The 19,890-nt window shown below is 38.7% G+C and overlaps 1 protein-coding gene across 1 annotated transcript in view; it reads left to right on the top strand.

The window, feature by feature from the left end:
• Window positions 1–19,890, top strand: part of OCA2 (OCA2 melanosomal transmembrane protein) — a gene marked incomplete at its 3' end in the record, with an annotated part of 367,555 nt that overhangs the window by 109,650 nt on the left and 238,015 nt on the right. Inside the window, exon 10 of the mRNA XM_081289957.1 lies at window positions 18,948–19,019. Coding sequence (XP_081146083.1) covers window positions 18,948–19,019 — 72 coding nt within the window. The remainder of the gene's footprint in view (window positions 1–18,947; window positions 19,020–19,890) is intronic.

The following is a 19,890-nucleotide window of genomic DNA, read 5'->3' as shown; positions in this document are numbered from 1 at the left end:
TTTAATTTTTTTGAGGAACCTCCATACTGTTCTCCATAATGACTATACTTATTTGCATTCATTGTCTGAGTTCCCTTTTCTCTACATCTTTGCTGTTATTTTTGCATTTTTGATTAATAGCCATTTTGAGCATTTTTCTTGTACTTTACTTTTCTGATGCTAGTTTTTTTATTGATTATTTAAAACATTACATAGCTCATGATATATCATCTTTCATACATTTGAATCAAATTGGGTTTTGAACTCCCATTTTCACCCCAAATACAAATTGCAGAATCACATCTGTTACATATTCACATTTTTACATAATGGCATATTAGTGACTGTTGTATTCTGCTACCTTTCCTATCCCCTACTATCCCCCCTCCCCTCTCCTCCCCTCCCATCTTCCCTCTCTACCTCCTCTGCTGATGCTAGTTTTAAAAAATTTATTTACTAAAGGTCTGAATCCTGTTTTACTATTTCTGGTTGTATGAATTTAGGCAATTTAGTCCTTCTTAAAATCAGCTTCCTTATATATATTAAATTGGACTGAGGGGATAGTATCTATTTTTTAAAAAAATATTCTAATTTGTTATCTCTAGTTTAGTTTTTAAAAGCCTTCTCTGTTTTTCTAAGATTTATTTACCTTTTTGGTATAGTTGTATAACCCTTGAAAATTGCATTATTTGTAGAATTTTATTAATGTTATATTAATTAATAGTTATTTTAAATAGCCATTCAGAAAAAAAATGCTCCCTCTCTCCCATCAGTCATCCTGAGATTTAAAAAGTCCTCTAAGAAGGCCAATTCAACATGGCTTCTTAACAGAAAGTGGGAAGGGGAGAAGAACTTGCAAACCAGCTACATGGTGTATTGTGAGGTCTCAGGTGGGCTTTGGCTGATGGGAAGCTTGGAGTGGGGTTAGATTCTGCCACATGAAGTGGGTGGCAAGTGCTCCCAGATTTTCTTCCCCATGCAGACCACTCATTTCCTGGGAATCTTCCACTGGGTTTTCCTGTACAGCTCCTCTCTGCACCGGTTGTTCAAGGACCTTCTGTCATTTGCTGTTCACAAATACCTGCCTATGACAAGTTTTTATTGTTTATGGTTGAGTAATATTCCATTGTGTATATATACCACACCTTCTTTATCCATTCATCTGTTGTAGAGTACCTAGGCTGGTTCCATAGCTTAGCTATTGTGAATTGAGCTGGTATAAACATTGATGTGCCCACATCACTATAATATGCTGGTTTTAAGTCCTTTAGGTATACTGAGGGGTGGGATAACTGGGTCAAATGGTGGTTCCATTCCAAGTTTTCTGAGGAATCACCATACTGCTTTCCAAAGTGGTTGCACCAATTTGCAGTTCCAGAAGTAATGTATGAATGAACTCTTTTCCCTACATCCTCACCAACACTTACTGTTGCTTGTCGTCTTGATAATTGCCATTCTGACTGGAGTGAGATAAAAATCTCAGTGCAGTTTTAATTTGCATTTCTCTAATTGCTGGAGATGTTGAACATTTTTTCATATATTTGTTGATCAATGATATTTCTTCTCTGTGTAGTGTCGGTTCACTTCCTTTGCCCATTTATTTATTGGGTTATTTGTTTTTATGGTGTTAAGTTCTCTGAGTTCCTTAGATATCCAAGAACTTATTACTTAGTTCCAGACCACAAAGGTTTTTTTTAAATCCTTGAATTTCTTATAGTTTTACTTTGTACATGTAACTTCAAGATCCATTTAAAATTAGTTCTTGTAGATGGGTAAGGTTTAGGTGGAGGTTCAATTACTCCAATACCATTTATTAACAAGGCTATCCCTTCTCTATTGAATTGCTTCTGTTCCTTTGTTAAAAGTTAATTGGACTTATTTGTGGGATATAGTTCAGGATGCTATTCTGTTACACTGATTATGTGTCTATCCCTCCACCATTACCACACTACCTTTTTTTTAATGGTTTCTATTGGTGAATCCAAATTATACATAACAGTGGGATTCATTGTGATATATTTTTACGTGTACATAACATACTTGGATTAATCTCACTCCCCAGTTCTCTCTGCTTACTTCCCTCCCAATGGTCTCCTTCCATTACTCCACTGAGTACCACACTGTCTTGATTACTGCAACTATATCATAATTTTCATTCTGGAATGAGTGATTCTTCCCACTTATCATTTTCTTCCCCCAAATTGTTCTAGCTATACAGTGGTCTTTGTCTTTCCATATACATGTTAGAATAACCTTATAGTCCATGAGTATGGTATGTCTCTTGATTTATTTTGGTCTTCTTAGGTTTTTTTTTTTTTAAATTTCATCATACTGATCCTTTACATATTGTGATAAAACTTTGTCTTTTCTTTTGAGCAATTATAAATGGTATTGAGTATTTATTTTGTTTTCTACTTGTTTTTATCAATACATGTAAATGCAATCGTTTTTTTTTGTGTTAATATTGTGTCCTGTTATTTTCCTAAACTTACTTTTTAGTCCTTGGGGATTAAAAAAATAGAATCCTTGATATTTTATATGTAGATAATCATGTTACTTATAATGGGGACAGCTTTATTTCTTTCTGATCTGTATCCCTTCAATTTCCTTTTCTTGCTAAGTCACTGTGGCTAGAAAGAGAGTGATGAAAATGGATATCTTTGCCTTGTCCCAGGTTGTGAAGGGAAAGCTTTCAGTCTTTCATCTTTAAATATATTAATTTTAGATGTTTTGTAGATTTTTTATGATACTGAGGAAATTCCTTTCTTTTCCTACTGTACTAAGAGTTTTTACTATAATTGGGTATTGAATTTTGTCATTGCCTTTTCTGCATCAATTGATGTTATCACATGATTTGTCTTCATTAGCTGTTTGGTGTGGGTGACTACATTGATTTATTTCAGAATATTGGACCAGACTTGAATACGTGGAACAATATTTTTTTCTGATGTATGTATTATTAAAATTTTATTGCTGTCATTACTGCTTTAGTTGCAATATACAGGTTTTGATCTGTTGAATTTCAGGTTAATTTTGTTTCTCTATTTAAAAATTGTCTTCCTTTTTGATACATATGTGATTCACACATATGTTGTTTAGTTTCCAAATCTTAGGAATGTTTCTGTTGTCTTTCTTTACAGTATTATAGTTTGATTCATTTTTGGTCAGAGCCACTTATTCTATATTCAATTCTTTAAATTTATCAATATTTCATGGTCCAGGTTTATGGTATGTCTTGGTGAGTCTTCTGTTGGCTTAAATAATGTAATTTTCCCTGTTTTAAACACTAGTATAACTTTCAAGTAGAAATCCTGTATAATTAGACCTTGTAACAACTCATGAAATACCAACCCTGCCCTTTTGTTGTCTTGTGGCTTGATAGAAGGTGAAGAAGCTTGCAGAGGTATTTGGAGGATAGTGTATTCTACTTTGTGTTTCTGAAACTCTTATGCTTCCAGAATTCCCTAGAGGTGCCCTCACTGGGGAGGGCTCACATTTTTGGAAGTTGGGGGAGAGGCTGGATACTGTCACCACATCTATGAACTCTCCTGAAGTGGAGTCAGCATTGCAGCCTTCCTAGGATCTACTCCAGGGGCAGAATTTGCCTTGGATAAAGACTCAGAGGTTCCCTGAAGTCTGGGGGCAGATCTGTCTTCCCAGGATGGAATGGAGGTCTCTAGACTCTGCAGGTAGGCACCCTAGGCTGTCTGTACTTCACTCAGGAGAGTGAGTCTTGGGGTGGCTGCAGACTCACTCCTCCACTCTTCCTGTCTGCTGTTGCCATCTGCTCCCCTGACACTGTGCTGCTCCTGCCTGTCTGACTCTCCTACCTCTGACCTGATCCTGCCTCACCTGCTCTGTTACTCTTTCTCACTTACCATGCATGTTGTTCAGTGTTGAGTCCCAGTGCCTGGCACAGGGCAGGGCCTAACAGATATTCATTAACAAAATGTTCCCAGAGTGTCCAGATATTTGAGATGGGTCCTGAAGTTCTGGGATTGGTTTAATGTGGTTCTTGGGCAGGAGGAGGGCACCATGGCCCATGGCCCATGGTCCATGTGTGACTGAACAGGAACAAAGGCTCAGCCAAGGTTCCCATAGGTCTTTAATGGGTTTGAAGGGAAATTCCCTTGGATTATTTGTACTTCTGGTCCTATAGATAATCCTGGCTGACATTTTCTTGGGGTCGTATTTCTCATCCTTGTTTAAAGTACTCTTTATTGAAAGCCTCAAAGAACAAAGTTGGAGCAGTCTTGCCATTGCATCCATAACAGGGCTTCAGGAAATTTCTTAGTGCAGAATTCTAAAAGTACCATTAACACAACTAAGACTTTTAGGCCTTTGTACTGTACAAAATCATATTAAAGCAATTCTTACACAGTCTTATTGAAAAAATACTTCACAGCAGAAGGGAGATAATACTTCCCCTCTGTGTCCTACACCCAGCTTCTGGAATCATGTCTTGAGAAGATTGCTGCAATGGCTTCTTCCCGCTGGAAACACCAACCCTCTTTCCCTTCACCAGCTTTCTCCAATTGAGGCAAAGTGATCAGGTCAGAGGTAGGAGAGTCCGACAGGCAGGAGCAGCACAGTGTCAGGGGAGCAGCTGGCCACAGCAGACAGGAAGAGTGGAGGAGTGAGTCTGCAGGCGCCCCAAGACTCACTCTCCTGAGTGACGTGAAGTGTGTAAGATCATATTTCATTGCTCTGGGTCCTTTCAAATTTAATTTAGGAGTTCATGTACTGTTTGTTTTAAAAAATTAACTGTGAAATTAAATTCGAGAGAGCTGAATGGAGAACACCTTTAGTCTTCCGGGGTCTCCACTTTAATTTACAGATATAAGAAGCATATTTAGAGAGAAGGAAGATGCTACTGTTCAGAATGCAGTGTACACACCACAATGGTGTTTTTCAGTGGAAACCGCCGTGCTAGGTTTTCTAATTTTGTTTCTTATTACATAGTTTGCAAAACTGAAATTTTAATTACAGCCATGGTCAATAGCTCTGCCTCCCAATTCATTTCCTTGTGTCTGCAAGCCTCTTCCTATGACCAATTTATGGAGTAATGACTGCTAAAGCATTGGGCAAACTCTGTCCATTACCTAATTCCGGAAGTACCTTTCATTTTCACTTTTGGAAAGGACTTTAGAACTGCAGAAAAACTGGTGGGTTATGTATTGCAGCCCCTTTGCTTAACAGACTCATACTGAATTGCAAAGACACGCTTTTGCAATGGAAGGAGCAGGGTGGAACACAGGCCTTCTGACCACTGAGCCCATATTTTTTCTGATAACTTCATAGACCAATACTTCAAAGTTTTTGAAAGTGGGCAATCACATACTTTATTAGAAAAATGGCAAGAATTTTGCAGACTGCTTTTATTATTTTTTATTTTTTTGTAGTGGGGATTGAACCTGGGGCACTTGACTACTGAACCACATTCCCAGCCCTTTGTATTTTATTAAGACACAGGGTCTTGTTGAGTTGCTTAGGGCCTTGCTAAGTTGCTGAGGCTGGCTTTGAACTCTCGATCTTCCTGCCTCAACCTCCTGAACCGCTGAGATTACAGGTGTGTGCCACAGGGCCCAGCTGCAGACTGCTCTTGAAGGAAGTAAAACCTTCCTAGGGCCAGCAGTTCAAGGCAGTGAGCAGGCAGTGAGCTGGGTTATTCTGTTGTTTGATCAAATAGAAATTCCTGGTTGTGGGATTTAGATGGCCTCTGGAAGCTGGAGAAAGGGAGCAAGTGGCTTCTCCTGAGTCTGCAGAAGAATGCTGCCCTGCCAACACTCTGATTTTATTCCAGCAGCACTTGTGTTGGACTGCTGACCTCCAGACTGTAAAAGTAAGTTTGTGGGTGTTTGTGGCAGCAGCCCTAGAAGGCTAACACAGTGGCACTGTGAGGGAAATGCCAAGACAATACCTCCACCTAGGGCCAGACATTTCTCCACTCCTTGAGAAGCCCTTGGGGAGACTAAGCATAAACTGTGAAGGCAGCCACCAAAGATGGAGCCCTTGCTCTGTCCTGCTATGTGGGAGGGGTGGATGGAATGCAGCTCCATGCCACATCTGGGCTCTTTCTGTGCCACAGACCTCCTCCTAGGGAAGGAAGTGGAGGTGCTAAAGACACGCTGAGAAGGGTCCCCTGGCTCTACCACCTTCCCACCCACAAGGGTAGTGCGAGGCCAGGCTCAGAGAGAGTGAGTCTCCACAGACACATTGCCAGACCTGGTGACTCCTCTTTTATATACAAGAAACCTGAGATTCAGAGGGGTAGAAGGGCTGGCATGCAGTTGGGGCCTTGTTTGGGATCAATAGATCTGGTTGCTGGGAGTTCAAGGGGTCTAGTGGAAAGCCTTTTTGGATCTTTGGACCAACAACTCCTTAAATCTGTGTGGGCAGCACTTAGAAAATATTTGGATTTGTGAATGTTTGCTCTCCTTGGGCTATGTAGCAGATGAGGGGCTTGGCAATGGGATAAAACAGATAAAACACAACAGCGGCAAAATATCAAGAAGAACAAAGAGCCGGGAACTGACAACATGTGTATTAGGGTAGAGTGACAGACCCAGTGGGTTGGCGATCCCCTGTGGCCACAGACCACCCCCTCTGCAAGCAGAGAAGGCTGGGAGCAGATGATGGGAACATGTTATGCAGCCTCTCTGGTCTCTCACAGTGTTGCTCCTCATACCAGGTACACCTGTTCCACAAAGGCTTTTGTCCTTTCAATGTCTCCTGCCCCAAATCCAGAGCTGGTGATGGCATGAGGTTCAGAGGCCGCGACCTCCTAGTAGGCATTCTCTGCCCTCTTGCCCTGCGCTCCACAGTGAGGTCAGGAACGCTCACCACAGCATACCACCAGCCTGCGGAGGAAAGCGGAGGCCATCAGGCCCTGTGGGAACCCCCATGGAGCTGGCCTCACACCTCACAGCCTGGTGTTCTGGCATCACTCCTGCTTGTGTTCAGAAGACCCAAGCTCCTTAGGCACACAGTCTGCGTCCCTTGGAATGGCAGGAGACCTTCCTACTCAGTGATTTTTCTACTGTACAAGCCTTTCCTTGCCTCTCCCGTCAGCTTCTTTATGGCCTGCTGCCCAACCTTGAAACCCTGCCACATTATTTTAGTTATTGGCCTCCGTGGCATCAAGCTTTAGACCAATTTTGGCATTAGCCAGTGTTTGCCTTATCAGTAACCCACCCAGATCTCACAGTTGCTGCAGCCCTTCTCTGTGCCTCTCAGGGCTCTGCTGGGCCTGACGGGGCCCTAAAGGCAGGGCTCAAGACTGCCCAGCTGTTCAGACCTACAGGTCAATGCTATGGAGAAGTGGATGGTTCCAAGGTACCTGTACAGCTCTGCCCTGGCTTGACATTTATTGGGGCTGTGCTCATGGCCTCAGGACAGCTGTGGGGTGGATGATGTCCCCTCAGGCACCATGTCTGAGGCCCACGGTCCCCAGGGTAACACTGCTGAGAGCATGTGCAGCCTGTCCTGGTGGTGTGCCTCCCTTCATCCATTCTTTCCGGATTCATATTGATTCCAATCAACAGCCGGGGTTCTGGAAATCACTACAGATATACATTTCTCTAGCAAAAGGAGACTTGAATTCCAAGAAAGGCTGCAAGAGATACCCAAGTATCTGAGTTTTACCAGCATCTCCCATGCCTGCTAGGCCATGCAGCCCTGTGAGAGGTTAAAACTATCAACAGTTCAAGGGACGGAGGACCTTTGAGCATGCTTCACACTCCATCTATCTTCCATGTGATGTGCAATGCAGATCCATGCAAGGTGGTGACAGTGCAGGGTCAGAGGTCAGGGCAGGTCCCTTGCTCCTGGATATCACTTGAATCTGAGTTCAGGGTGAAGCAGAGGCCAAAGGAAACTGATTTCAAGTGAGGTGAGATTTAGGTTCCAAGCACATATTCTCAACAACATAGCGAATCTGGGTTACTATGGGGGCATTTGATGATTTTCATTTCCTTTCTTTCCTTCTCTGCCTCCCACCTCTTCTTTTCTCTTGCACTAGTATCAGGCTACATTGTCATAAGAGCCAATGTGTAGTGATAGTCAATATGTAGCAGAGCCCTGAGAGGCACAGCGGAGTGGGCCGAGTAACTGACAGTCTTTAAGTCCTTAGCTAGAAACAGGCCTTGCAATTAAAGTGAAAATTTATTATCACCTTTGAAATCTGCTTTATAACACATGGGTGAAAGTGATTTCCCATGTAATCAGAGGCCCTGTGATTGGCATGATACATTTCAAAGTAGTGGGAACTTGCATTTCCAGAATAGCTTACTAAAAATATGAAGTAACTTTGCCTGAATTATTTGTGAAGTTAATAAGATCTTGCATAAAGTGAAGGTCATCTCTGTGAGCACCATTGAAAATATTGGCATTTCAGTGTTGATTTTGAGGGTCGTTTTAGGTTTCTGTACTATTCAATACATAATAGACAATAAATGGGAGATAACTAATGTAGATCATATAAGCTGTCTCTAAAACTTCTCAGTGGAGTGCATTAATGTGAAAATTTCATGAAATTATGTACAATGCTTTAATTTAATGAAGACTTTGCTGATTTTAATGTCAAGCGCTCTGAGAACCATCTTTGACCAACTGAAAAACCAATTCTATGTAACGCCTTTCAATAATAAAATTCAAGAGACCTGTGCATTCCCACATTCCTTGTAGCACTATTCATAATAGCTAAGTGTTATGGTTTGGATATGAGGTGTCCCCAAAATATGCGAGACAATGCAGGAATGTTCAGAGGTGAAACGATTAGATCATGGAAGCTAATCAGTGGAATAATGGTTTGAATAGATTAATGAGTAGAAACTTTAGGCAGGTGGGGCATGGCTGGAGGAAGTAGGTCACTGGGGGCATGTCCTTGGGAATTATATTATACCCTGTCTCCTTGCACTCAGTCTCTCTTCCTACTTCCTGGCTGTCACGAACTGAGTAGTTTGCCTCTGCTATGCCCTTCCACCATGATGTTCTTTCTTCCTCACCTCAGGCCCAGAGCTATGGAGTCAGCTGACATGGACTGAACTTCTGAAACCATGAACCCCAATAAACTTTTTATTCTCAAAGTTGTTCTTGTCAGGTCTTTGTCACAGCAATGCAAAGCTAACTAACACAATGAGATAGGAAGTAGATTAAGTATTCATCAGCTGATGAATGAATTAAAAATGTGGGATATAGACACAATGGAGTGCTTGATATTCAGCCATATAAAGAATGAAATTCTGTTATTTGCAGCATATATGGACCCAGAGATCCTTATGTTAAATGCAATAAGGCAGGTACGGAAAGACAAGCATTGCACAATCTTATTCATATGTGGAATTTAAAAAAGCTGATCTCATAGAAGTAGGGGGTAGAGGCTGCGGGTAGGAGAAAGGGTGATCAGTGGGTACTAAGTTACAGTTAAAGAGGAGCCAGAAGTTCTGTTGTGCTATTGTATGGATAGTGGTAATGTGCTGTGTATTTCCAAAAGGGATAAGAAATGATTTTCAATGTTTTTTCATCATTAAGAAAGAAGAGATGCATATGTTTGTTTAGAAGATCAACAGATATGAACATTACACAAAATATATATGAATGGAAACATCACATAGCACCCCATATATGCAGATGATTTTAATGTTTTTATTGAATAGCCAAAAATAAAATAATTAAAAAAGAAGAGATAGTCTTAAAAGTGATTGTGGGGCAAAAATAAATAAATAAATAAAGTCAGACAAATGCAACCTGCTTTGTAATGGTGGTGAGAGGTAAAATGTGTGGTATCTTGGCATCTTGCCTTCCTGGGTTAGACAAAAGCAAGAGAAATTTAACACAAAAATAGTTTTCCTAGAATTCCTCATTGGAGGCAGGGTTGTCTTATGTTACTTTGAAGGTTGTTGCTCTGAAACCATTTCCCTTCACCCTTCTCATTGTTCTTTCTCCTTTCTCCCTCATGTATACACAGAGAAAGAAATCATATATATATATTGGTGGGGGTGAAGGCAAAGAGTTGACTCTGTTTTAAATGAGAAATGATGTAATTAAACCCAAACTCCCTCCCTGAGCACATGGCTTTGTGCTCAGCCTCGGCCACTGGCCCCTGTCTCCTATTCCTCTCTCTCTCACCCTTCTCCTTTTCTACTCATCTCCTCTCTTTCTCTCCCTGACCACACAGTTTCCTTTGACTAGACATATGTGAGATCATGTGGTATTTGTTTTTCTGTTCCTGGCTTATTTACTTAGCATGATGCCCTTCAAGTTTATCAGGTCACTGATGTCAGCAGATCCTTTTCTAAGAGTGAATAACATTCTTTTGGGTATGCATAACACATTTTCTTTCCCCATTCCAGCCTCATTGGGTATAATTGACAAATTGAATATTTTGAATATTTGTATATTCAAGGTATACAACATGATGATGTGTGTATGCATTATGAAATTCAGCTAATGAACATATCAATCACCTTACTTATCTTTCAGTGTGTGTATATGGTGAGAACACTTACAATCTACACTTTTAGAAAATTTCAGGTATATAGTTCAATATTTTTAACTGTGGTTACCATACTCTGCATTAGATACCCAGAACTTATTCACATTACACTTAAAAGTTTGTACCCTTCGACCAACAATCCTGACACCCCTTCCTCCCTGTGTTCTTTCCCTGGCAACTGCCATTCTAATTTGTGCTTCTATGAATTTGACTTTTTTTTTATTCCACTTTTTTTAGATCATGCAATACTTTTGTCTTTCTGTTTTTGGTTTATTTCATTTCACATTTAAATTCATTCATACTGTCATAAATAGCAGGACTTTTAAAGGTTGAATATATATGTATCTCTAGAGCCTCTAGAGCTTTGCTATTATGAATCATGCAGCAATGAATATGGAGTGCAGATCTCTCTTTGAAACACCAATTTCTTTTCCTTTGAACACATATCCAGAAGTGGGATTTGTGGGCTACTTTTAGTCCTGTTTTTAGTTTTTGGAGGAACTTCTGTACTCTTTTCCATAGATCTGTACTGTACTTGCCTCCTATCTTCTTTCCCTATCCATTCTAACAGGTGTGTGACAATTATCTCTTTGTGGTTTTGACTTGCGTTTCCCTGGTAATTAATGAGGTTGAGCACCTTCTTATATACCTGGTGGCCATTTAGGTTCTTTGCTCATTTAAATTTTTTTTCTATTAAGTTCCTTGTGTATTTGAATATTAACCCCTTATCAGACACATGGCTTGCAAATATTTTCTCCCATTCTGTATGTTGTCTTTTCCATTTTGTTGACTCTTTTGTTGTGCAGAAGATTTTTTAAAATTTGATATAGTCTCAGTTATTTATTTGTGCTTTTTATTTTTTTTGCCTGTGCTTTTGGGTCATATACAAAACAAACAAACAAGAACAATAAAAATGTTGCAAAGAGTTTCAGGTCTTAAGACTTTAAGTAATATGAGTTTAATTTTGTGTATCATATAAGATAAGGGTCCAATTTCATTCTCTTGCATGTGGATATTCGGTTTCCACAACACATTTATTGAAGAGATTATCCTATCTCCATTTTGCATCCCTGGCACCTTTGTCAAATATTAGTTGATAGCATATGTGGGGTTATTTATGGGCTCTTTGCTCTGTTCTATTGGTCTATATACCTGTTTTGTATGACAGTGATATTGTTTTGATTAGAGCAGATTTGCAATGCATTGTTCAATCAGGATATGTGATGCCTGCCTCCATATTTTCTTCTTACTCAAGATTACGATGGCTATTCAGGGCCTTTTGGAGTCTCATATGAACTTTAGGATTATTTTTTCTATTTTCACGAAAAATTCCATTAGAATTTTATGGAAATTGCATTGAATCTGCACATCATTTTAGGTAGTATGGACATTTTAACAATATTTATTCTTTCAATCCATGAACATGGAATATCTTCCCATTTACTTGTGTCTTCCTTAATGTCTTTTATTAACTTCTTGTTAAAGCTTATTCCAAAGTATTTTATTCTTTTTTATTATACCATAAGTGGAATTGTCTTCTTCATTTTTCCAGATAATTTTTTATTAATGTGTAGAAACATGAATGCATTTTTATATTGATTTTGAATCCTGAAACTTTGTTGAATTTGCTTATTAGTTAAATCGATTTTTGGAAGAATCATTTGCATGACAGAGGCAATTTAACTTATTTCTTTTGAATTTAGATACATTTTATTTATTTATTTTCTCATTTAATTGCTCTGACTAGGACTTCCAGTACTATATTGAATAAAAATCATGATCGCAGGCATCCTTATTTTGTCCCTAATCTTAGAGAAAAAGCTTTCAACTTTTCACCAATGAGAACAATGTTAGCTGTGGGCTCATCCTATATAGACTTTATTATATTCTGGTACATTCTTTCTATACCTAATTTGTTGAGATATCATCATGATCATGATCATCATCATCATGGAAGGATGCTAAATTTGAACAAATCCTTTTCCTGCATCCATTGAGATTATTATATGATTTTAATCCTTTGTTCTGTCATATATCACATTTATGTATGACTTGTATAGGCTGATCCATCCTTGCATCCAGATATAAAGCCCACTTGGTTATGGTAGATGATCCTGTTAATGTGCTGTTGAATTTAGTTGCATAGAGTTTTGTTGTGGATTTGTTGCATTTGTGTTCATCACGGATATTGGTTTGCTGTTTTCTTTCCTTATAGTGTCTTATCTGACTTTTGTATAAGAATAATGTTGGTCTCATAAAATGAGTTTGGAAGTGTTCCTTCCTCTATTATTTTGTGCAGAGCTTGAGAATGGTTGCCATTGATTTTTGTTTAAATGGCTGGTAAAGAATTCACCCATAAAAACTGTCCTGAGCTTTTCTTTGCTGGGAGGTTTTCAATTACTACTTTAATCTCCTTACTCATTATTTGTCTACTCAGATTTTTCTATTTCTTCATGATTCAGCCCTACTAGATTATATATATATATATATATATATATATATATATATATATATATATATATACACACACACACACACATATATATTATATATGTATATATATATATAAATTTATCCATTTCTTCAAAATTGTCCAATTGTGGGCATATAGTTGTTCATAGCAGTTTATAATCCTTAGCATTCCTATGGTATCAGTAGTAGTGTCTCCTCCTTCATTTATGATTTTATTTATTTAAATCCTCTTTCCTTTTTTTCTTGGTTAGTGTAGCTAACGGTTTGTCAATTTTGTTTCTCTTTTCAAAAAAACCAACTCTTAGTTTTGTTGATCTTTTCAGTTGTATATTTAGTCTCTATTTCATTTATTTCTGCTGTAATATTTATGTTTTTCTTTCTTGTGGTAACTTTGGTCTTAATTTGTTCTTTTTTTCCTTTTTACTTGAGGTGTAAAGTTAAGATTTTTATTTGAGATCTTTTTGGATGTTGGCATTTATCAGCTTATCTCTTGGAACATCTTTGCTGCATCTCAAAAGTTTCAGTACACTGTGTTTCAAGTTCTATTTTTTTCAAGATAGTTTTGATTTTTTTTGAACCATTAGTTTTTCAAGAGTGTTATTTTATTTTCACATATTCATGAATTTTCTTATTTTCTTTCTGTTATTGATTTCTAGTCTTATCATTGTGCTGAGAAAAGATACTTGATATGATTTTGACCTTATAAGATTTTAAAAATATTTGTTTTGTGATTTAAGGTGTGATCTCTCCTGGAGGATGTTCTGTGTATATCTGAGAAGAATCTTCTGCTGATGGGTGGAAATTTTCTGTATGTGTTTGTTAGATCCACTTGCTCTATAGTGTTGTTTAAGTCTATTTTTTTAAAAGTTGATTTTATGTATGGATGTTCTATTCACTATTGTAAACGAGGTATTGAAATCCTTTACTATTATTACACTGTTGCAGTTACTTTGGATTTGTCAATATTTGCCTATGTCCATACCACCCTGAATGAGCCTGATCTTGTCAGATTTGTCAATCTTTATTTTCTATACTTAAGTATTCTGATGTAAGTGGTGTACCTATTTATAATTGTTGTGTCTCTCTGTGGAATTAACCCTTTAATCATCATATAATGATCTTGTATTGCTAGAGACATTTTTTGACTTGCAGTCAATTTTGGCTGATATAAGTTTAGCTGCCCCTGCTTTCTTTTGGTTCCCATTTGAATCAAGTATCTTTTTGAACCACCCTAAGATACCATCTCACTCCAGTAAGATTGGCAGCCATTATGAAGTCCAACAACAACAAGTGCTGGAGAGGATGTGGGGAAAAGGGTACACTTGTTCATTGTTGGTGGGACTGCAAATTGGTGCAGCCAATTTGGAAAGCAGTATGGAGATTTCTTGGAAAGCTGGGAATGGAACCACCATTTGACCCAGGTATTCCCCTTCTCGGTCTATTCCCTAAAGACCTAATAAGAGCATGCTACAGGGACACTGCTACATCGATGTTCATAGCAGCACAATTCACGATAGCAAGATTGTGGAACCAACCTAGATGCCCTTCAATAGATGAATGGATAAGAAAAATGTGGCATTTATACACAATGGAGTATTACTCTGCATTAAAAAATGACAAAATCATAGAATTTGGAGGGAAATGGATGGCATTAGAGCAGATTATGCTAAGTGAAGCTAGCCAATCCTTAAAAAACAAATGCCAAATGACTGCTTTGATATAAGGGGAGTAACCAAGGACAGGGTAGGGACGAAGAGCTTGAGAAGAAGATTAACATTAAACAGGGATGAGAGGTGGGAGGGAAAGGGAGTGAGAAGGGAAATCGCATGGAAATGGAAGGTGATCCTCAGGGTTTTACAAAATTACATATAAGAGGAAATGAGGGGTAAGAGAAGAATAATACAAGTGGAAGAAATGATTTACAGTAGAGGGGGTAGAGAGAGAAATGGGGAGGGGAGGGGAGGGGAGAGGAGGGGGGATAGTAGAGAATAGGATAGACAGCAGAATACATCAGACACTAGAATGGCAATATGTAAATCAATGGAAGTGTAACTGATGTGATGCAGCAATCTGTATACGGGGTAAAAATGGGAATTCATAACCCACTTGAATCAAACTGTGAAATATGATATATTAAGAACTATGTAATGTTTTGAACAACCAACAATAAAAAAAGTATCTTTTTGATCTTATCTTTGGGCTCTCCTACCTGTAGTTTGTGAGATGGCTGGCTGTGTCTGCAACCTAGTGTGAATAAGGAGGGGCAGATGTGTGGAGGTTGGAGGTACTCTAGATAACCTTAGAGGACCAGAACTGGGGGCTGCTCCAGAACTCTTCCTTTTCTCTCCTGTTTCTTCTTCAACCCTCTTTTTTTAGATTTTTTGCTCCTCATTTGTTCAGCAAGTATTGATTGTTCTTCAGAGCTCTGAGGAGAACCTAAGAGAAACACTTTACAGTTTCTGCCCTCAAGGAGCTCACAGCCTGGACTGTTGTCAAAGAAATGAGAGCAGAACGTATAGGCTTGACTGATGAGGAGTGTGGATGGAAGGGCAGCTGGGCTGCTGCCCAGGCCCTGCCTGTGAGGCTGTGCCTGGAAATCTGGTCATGCATTCTGTGCCCCCTAAGCCATTTGGGACACAGGAAAGAAACGTTATATTTTCCAGCAAACAAATAAGAAGAGGGCCTTTATATATTCCTTTAAAGCACCTTTAAGAGTTTTTAAAATTGATTTTACCATTTTTGGCCCATCTACCATTTGCATTATTCCTGATAATTGAAAAGTTCTTTATCTTTAGCATAGAAATATAGGTATGTTGGTAATTATCTAAGGCAATTAAAATCATTTTATTATAAGATCATTTAGTTTAAAAGGTTTTATTGCACAGGTGTAAGGCTGATCATTTTCTTTTTTCTTTTTGCGATTCTGGGGATTAAACCCAGGGTCTTGCTCATGCTAAGTACTTGTTCTACCAGTGAGCTACAACCTCAGCCCTGATCATCACTTTTTGTTTTAATAATAAGAATAGAAGATATCCCCTCTTATATGGTGTGGGCTCCTAGCTAGCTGAAGGGATGGGTTTCTGAGTAAGGAATAGTTGTATTCACATGTCCCTAAACATGTACTTTAGATGGCAGGGATGTTTGTGTGTGGGTTGCCTAGCATGTGTATTAAGGGACTGTCTGCTTCACAGAGGAGAAAGGAGCTGATGGTGGCAGTGGCCGGGGTGAGAGTGGTGAATATGGTCACGGTATCATTGGAGCCGCAACCAGCTTCCTGGCTCTCCTGAGAACTGTGGGGGATAAGTAGATAAGTACTATGGCTGTGGTTTCTTGCTTTCATTTTTGCTCATCCATGTGGTTAACGACCAGGGCCCAATTTCACCCCTATCCATTGATTTTTCTCCAGAGCCAACAGCTCCTTTAGGTATCCAGTATAGTTTCCTGATTTTACAAATGAACAAGCAATTCTCCCCCTAGGAGAGAGGAGGTACCCTGGAGTAGGAAAAATTTGGATTTAATCTTGGCTCTGAATCTTCTTGGCTTTGTGATATGGAGAACATTACTCAACATTGCTAGACTGTTTTTTCATCTGTAAAAACAGAGTAATGATGGTTTCTACTTCCTGGGGCCATTGTGAAAAGTACATTAGATTGTGTCCATAAAGTATTTAGTTACTTCCAGGTACACAGTAGGTACCCAATAAAAGTCAGTTATTTCTGTTGCTAATACAGCTGTCCAGTGACTAACAGTCAGATCTCTTAAAATCTTTTTTACTTCTTAAAAACTTAATCAAAAGCTTATATTGGAAGATAGGAATATGTCTCAGATTGAGACTGCAGAGTGGATTCCATCTCCACTCTGCTCTACCTCCATAGTGCCTTTACTTTCTTAGTCCATTTTCTGTTGCTGTAACAGCATACATGGGACTAGGTAATTTATAAAGAATAGAGGTTTATTTAGCTTTATGGTTCTGGAGGCTGGGAAATCCAAGAGCATGGTCCTGCCATCTGGTGAGAACCTTCTTGCTGCATCATGACATGGAGGAGGACATCACATGCTAGTCCATGTCTCTCTTCCTCATCTTATAAAAACCACTAATACCATCCTAAAGGTCCTACCCTTGTGACCTCATCTAACCCTAATTACCTTCCAAAGGCTCCACCTCCAAATATCAGCATATGGATCTATGGGTCAGTTTCTAACACATGAACTTTTTGGGGAACACAGCCAAACCACAACACCTCCTTTCTTCAACGAAGCATATTTGCAAATCTGTCACCACTTGTTTAACCCATGAAGCATTAAAAGAATGCAGAAAACAAAAAATAAAAATGAAAGACATCTTCAAGCTGGAACTGTCTTTGCCTTGTTCTGTGTAGCGTGTAGAAAGGAGCCCTCGGTTCAAGGAGGGAAAACCTGGCTCTGACTCTCGGCTTAGTCACACTCTAGCTTAACTTAAGCTTCCGTCTTCAAGCTATAAAGCTGAGAGTGAATTCCTGTTATACCTATTTCCTATGGCCTCTCTCAAATATGAAGTATTGTTAAAATGGGTAAGTAAACTGAAATGGAAAAGCAGGACACAAATGGAAGGAATTAATATAATTTGGTAGCTATTTACTGGATTTTAGACACTCAAATACATCAACTCTTAAAAACCTAAACTGTGGGAAAAGAAAAACCTGGCATAAAATTAACTGAAACCTAACTTTAAATCTAGTGGTACAAATTATAGATGAAACAATTTTATCAGAATTTGAGTTTCAGGTAATTACGAATAAGAAAGGTTCTATGAGGTAGAAGCCATAAAATAAGGGAATGAAAACCACTTTAGGGTATGAAGAAATGAATATGTCTGTTAGTGTTTAATTTTCAACCCAGTCTTGCCACATTCTTTTTATAGCTTTAACAGTTTTATTGAGGAGTAATTTAATTCCATAATTTTACCATTCGTAAGTGTGCAATTAAATTATTTTTACTAAATTTAAGGAGTTCTGCAACCATCAACACAATCCAGTTTTAGAACATTCTGTCACCTCATGAGGATACAGAGGGCCTATTTTAAGACAGCACTTTTTGTTACCTCCAGCCTTAGGCAACTCTGATCTTTTTGTGTTTCCTTAAATTTACCTTTTTTGGATAGTTCAGATAAGTGGGATACCATATAGTGTCCTTCTCCTTTCATGTTCAATGTTTTTGAATTTATTCATTACACATTCCATATTCCATGTTGCATCTCTTCCATGTTGTGGCCTATATTGCATTTCATTGGTCCATTCATTGTGGATGAACTTTAGGAATGTTTCCAGTTTGACTCAGAACATTCATGCTCTATGTGGACACATGTGTTCATTTCTGTTGGGTAGATTCTCCAGTAGAATCGTTAAGTGAAAGGGTAAATTTACATTGAATTTTTTTATAATCTGCAGTGGCTGCACCATGTTACATTTGTACCAGCAACATATGAGAGTTCCAGTTTCTCTATATCTTTATCTTTCCTTCATATTTTATTTTAGAAATTCCATGTCCATTTAAATCATAATTAAATCAAAAAGATTCTTTTGTGAGTCAGTGATAGCACTGAAGTCTCGATTAGACTGAGCGCTTCATATTTGGGGTTTAAAAACAGCCTCAGTAATTGGGAAGAATTGATTTACGTTGTTGAACTAATAGTTCAGTTGCTTGGGGAGTAGATGGTAAATAATTAATGACAGTTCACTGCAGGCTTCCTTGTAGAATGTACTTTATCCAACTTGCTACTGTTTTATCAGGGTCATCTAATTATTCAGGAAATAAAAATAACTTTCAGTAGAAGGCAGAGTGTGGTGGTTGTGCGTCTGTTGGGTTGTCTAGACCCTCCAATATTGAGACCCTTGGCTTATTTATCATTTTAATAGATAGGGCATCTAATGCAGATACAGACAGCTACTCATGTCAACACAGGCTTTTGTGTGTGTTAAATCCCTTGTGGACTGGAATGAGATAATTTCTTGTTTCTTTCCAGATCGTTCACAGAACTCTGGCAGCCATGTTGGGGGCCCTTGCAGCATTAGCAGCACTGGCTGTGATTGGCGATGTAAGTTGTGACGTGCTGAGTCTCTGACTTACCGATGGAGACAATGTCAGACTCAGAGACACTCCAGGATTTGGTGTTATAAATTCTTTTATATGCTACTTCTACATTTTCCCCCCAAGAACCACGCTAGAGGTTTGAACCAACAAACTTCAGCATTGATGAATATTTTTCATTTGATTTTTTTCATTCACACATCCAGGTAGTTTTGGTCCTCATTTTGGCTAAAGAAAGGCTCATCCTGCTCATGTGTTTACCCGGGGTTGTTTGGTTGTGGGATATTAGAGTTAGCAGTGGTGTTGTTAGCTCTTGAGAACTAGACTAGCAGTGGGAGTAGAGAGTTAGGGTTCTGATCAGGAGGCCCCTGGAGATGCATGTATGGGGCTGATGGTGTCCTGCCAGGGCTGGAGCATGTCCTATTGGGCAGCCACATTGGGAATACACCTAGGGAAGTAAGAGAGGTGGAGTGCCTACTGGAAATGGCAGTCCAGAGTTGTTTGACAGTAATGCTGAAACCAAATTAGGAACCCACTCAAAGGTGGAAACACAAGACTGGATCTGAAAACAACTCTATGCAATTACATGGATTGTTCTGAAATTGCTAGTAGAGGCCATTCAATCAACCCAAGAATAACAACTAGTTTAAAAAACTCGTGTGTGTGTGTGTGTGTGTTGCTGAATTAGTAATTTAATATGCTTTTTTTAAAATCTGGAATTTGAATGTAGGCCCACCCTAAAAGCAGTAGTAAAAACTTGAACTTTTTTCTTGACCAGAGTTGGTATCAACAAATGCTAACTCTAAAGATAAAATGTCCCAGAATTCTAAAACCTAGTCATAAAAATCCTTCAATGTGTTCCTGCAAACGAACGCTCC

Source organism: Spermophilus citellus (genome assembly GCF_964194105.1).
Source record: "Spermophilus citellus genome assembly, chromosome: 4".
Taxonomy (NCBI): Eukaryota; Metazoa; Chordata; class Mammalia; order Rodentia; family Sciuridae; genus Spermophilus; species Spermophilus citellus.
Note: the sequence above shows the minus strand (reverse complement) of the source record. Positions and strands in the feature narration are given on the sequence as shown.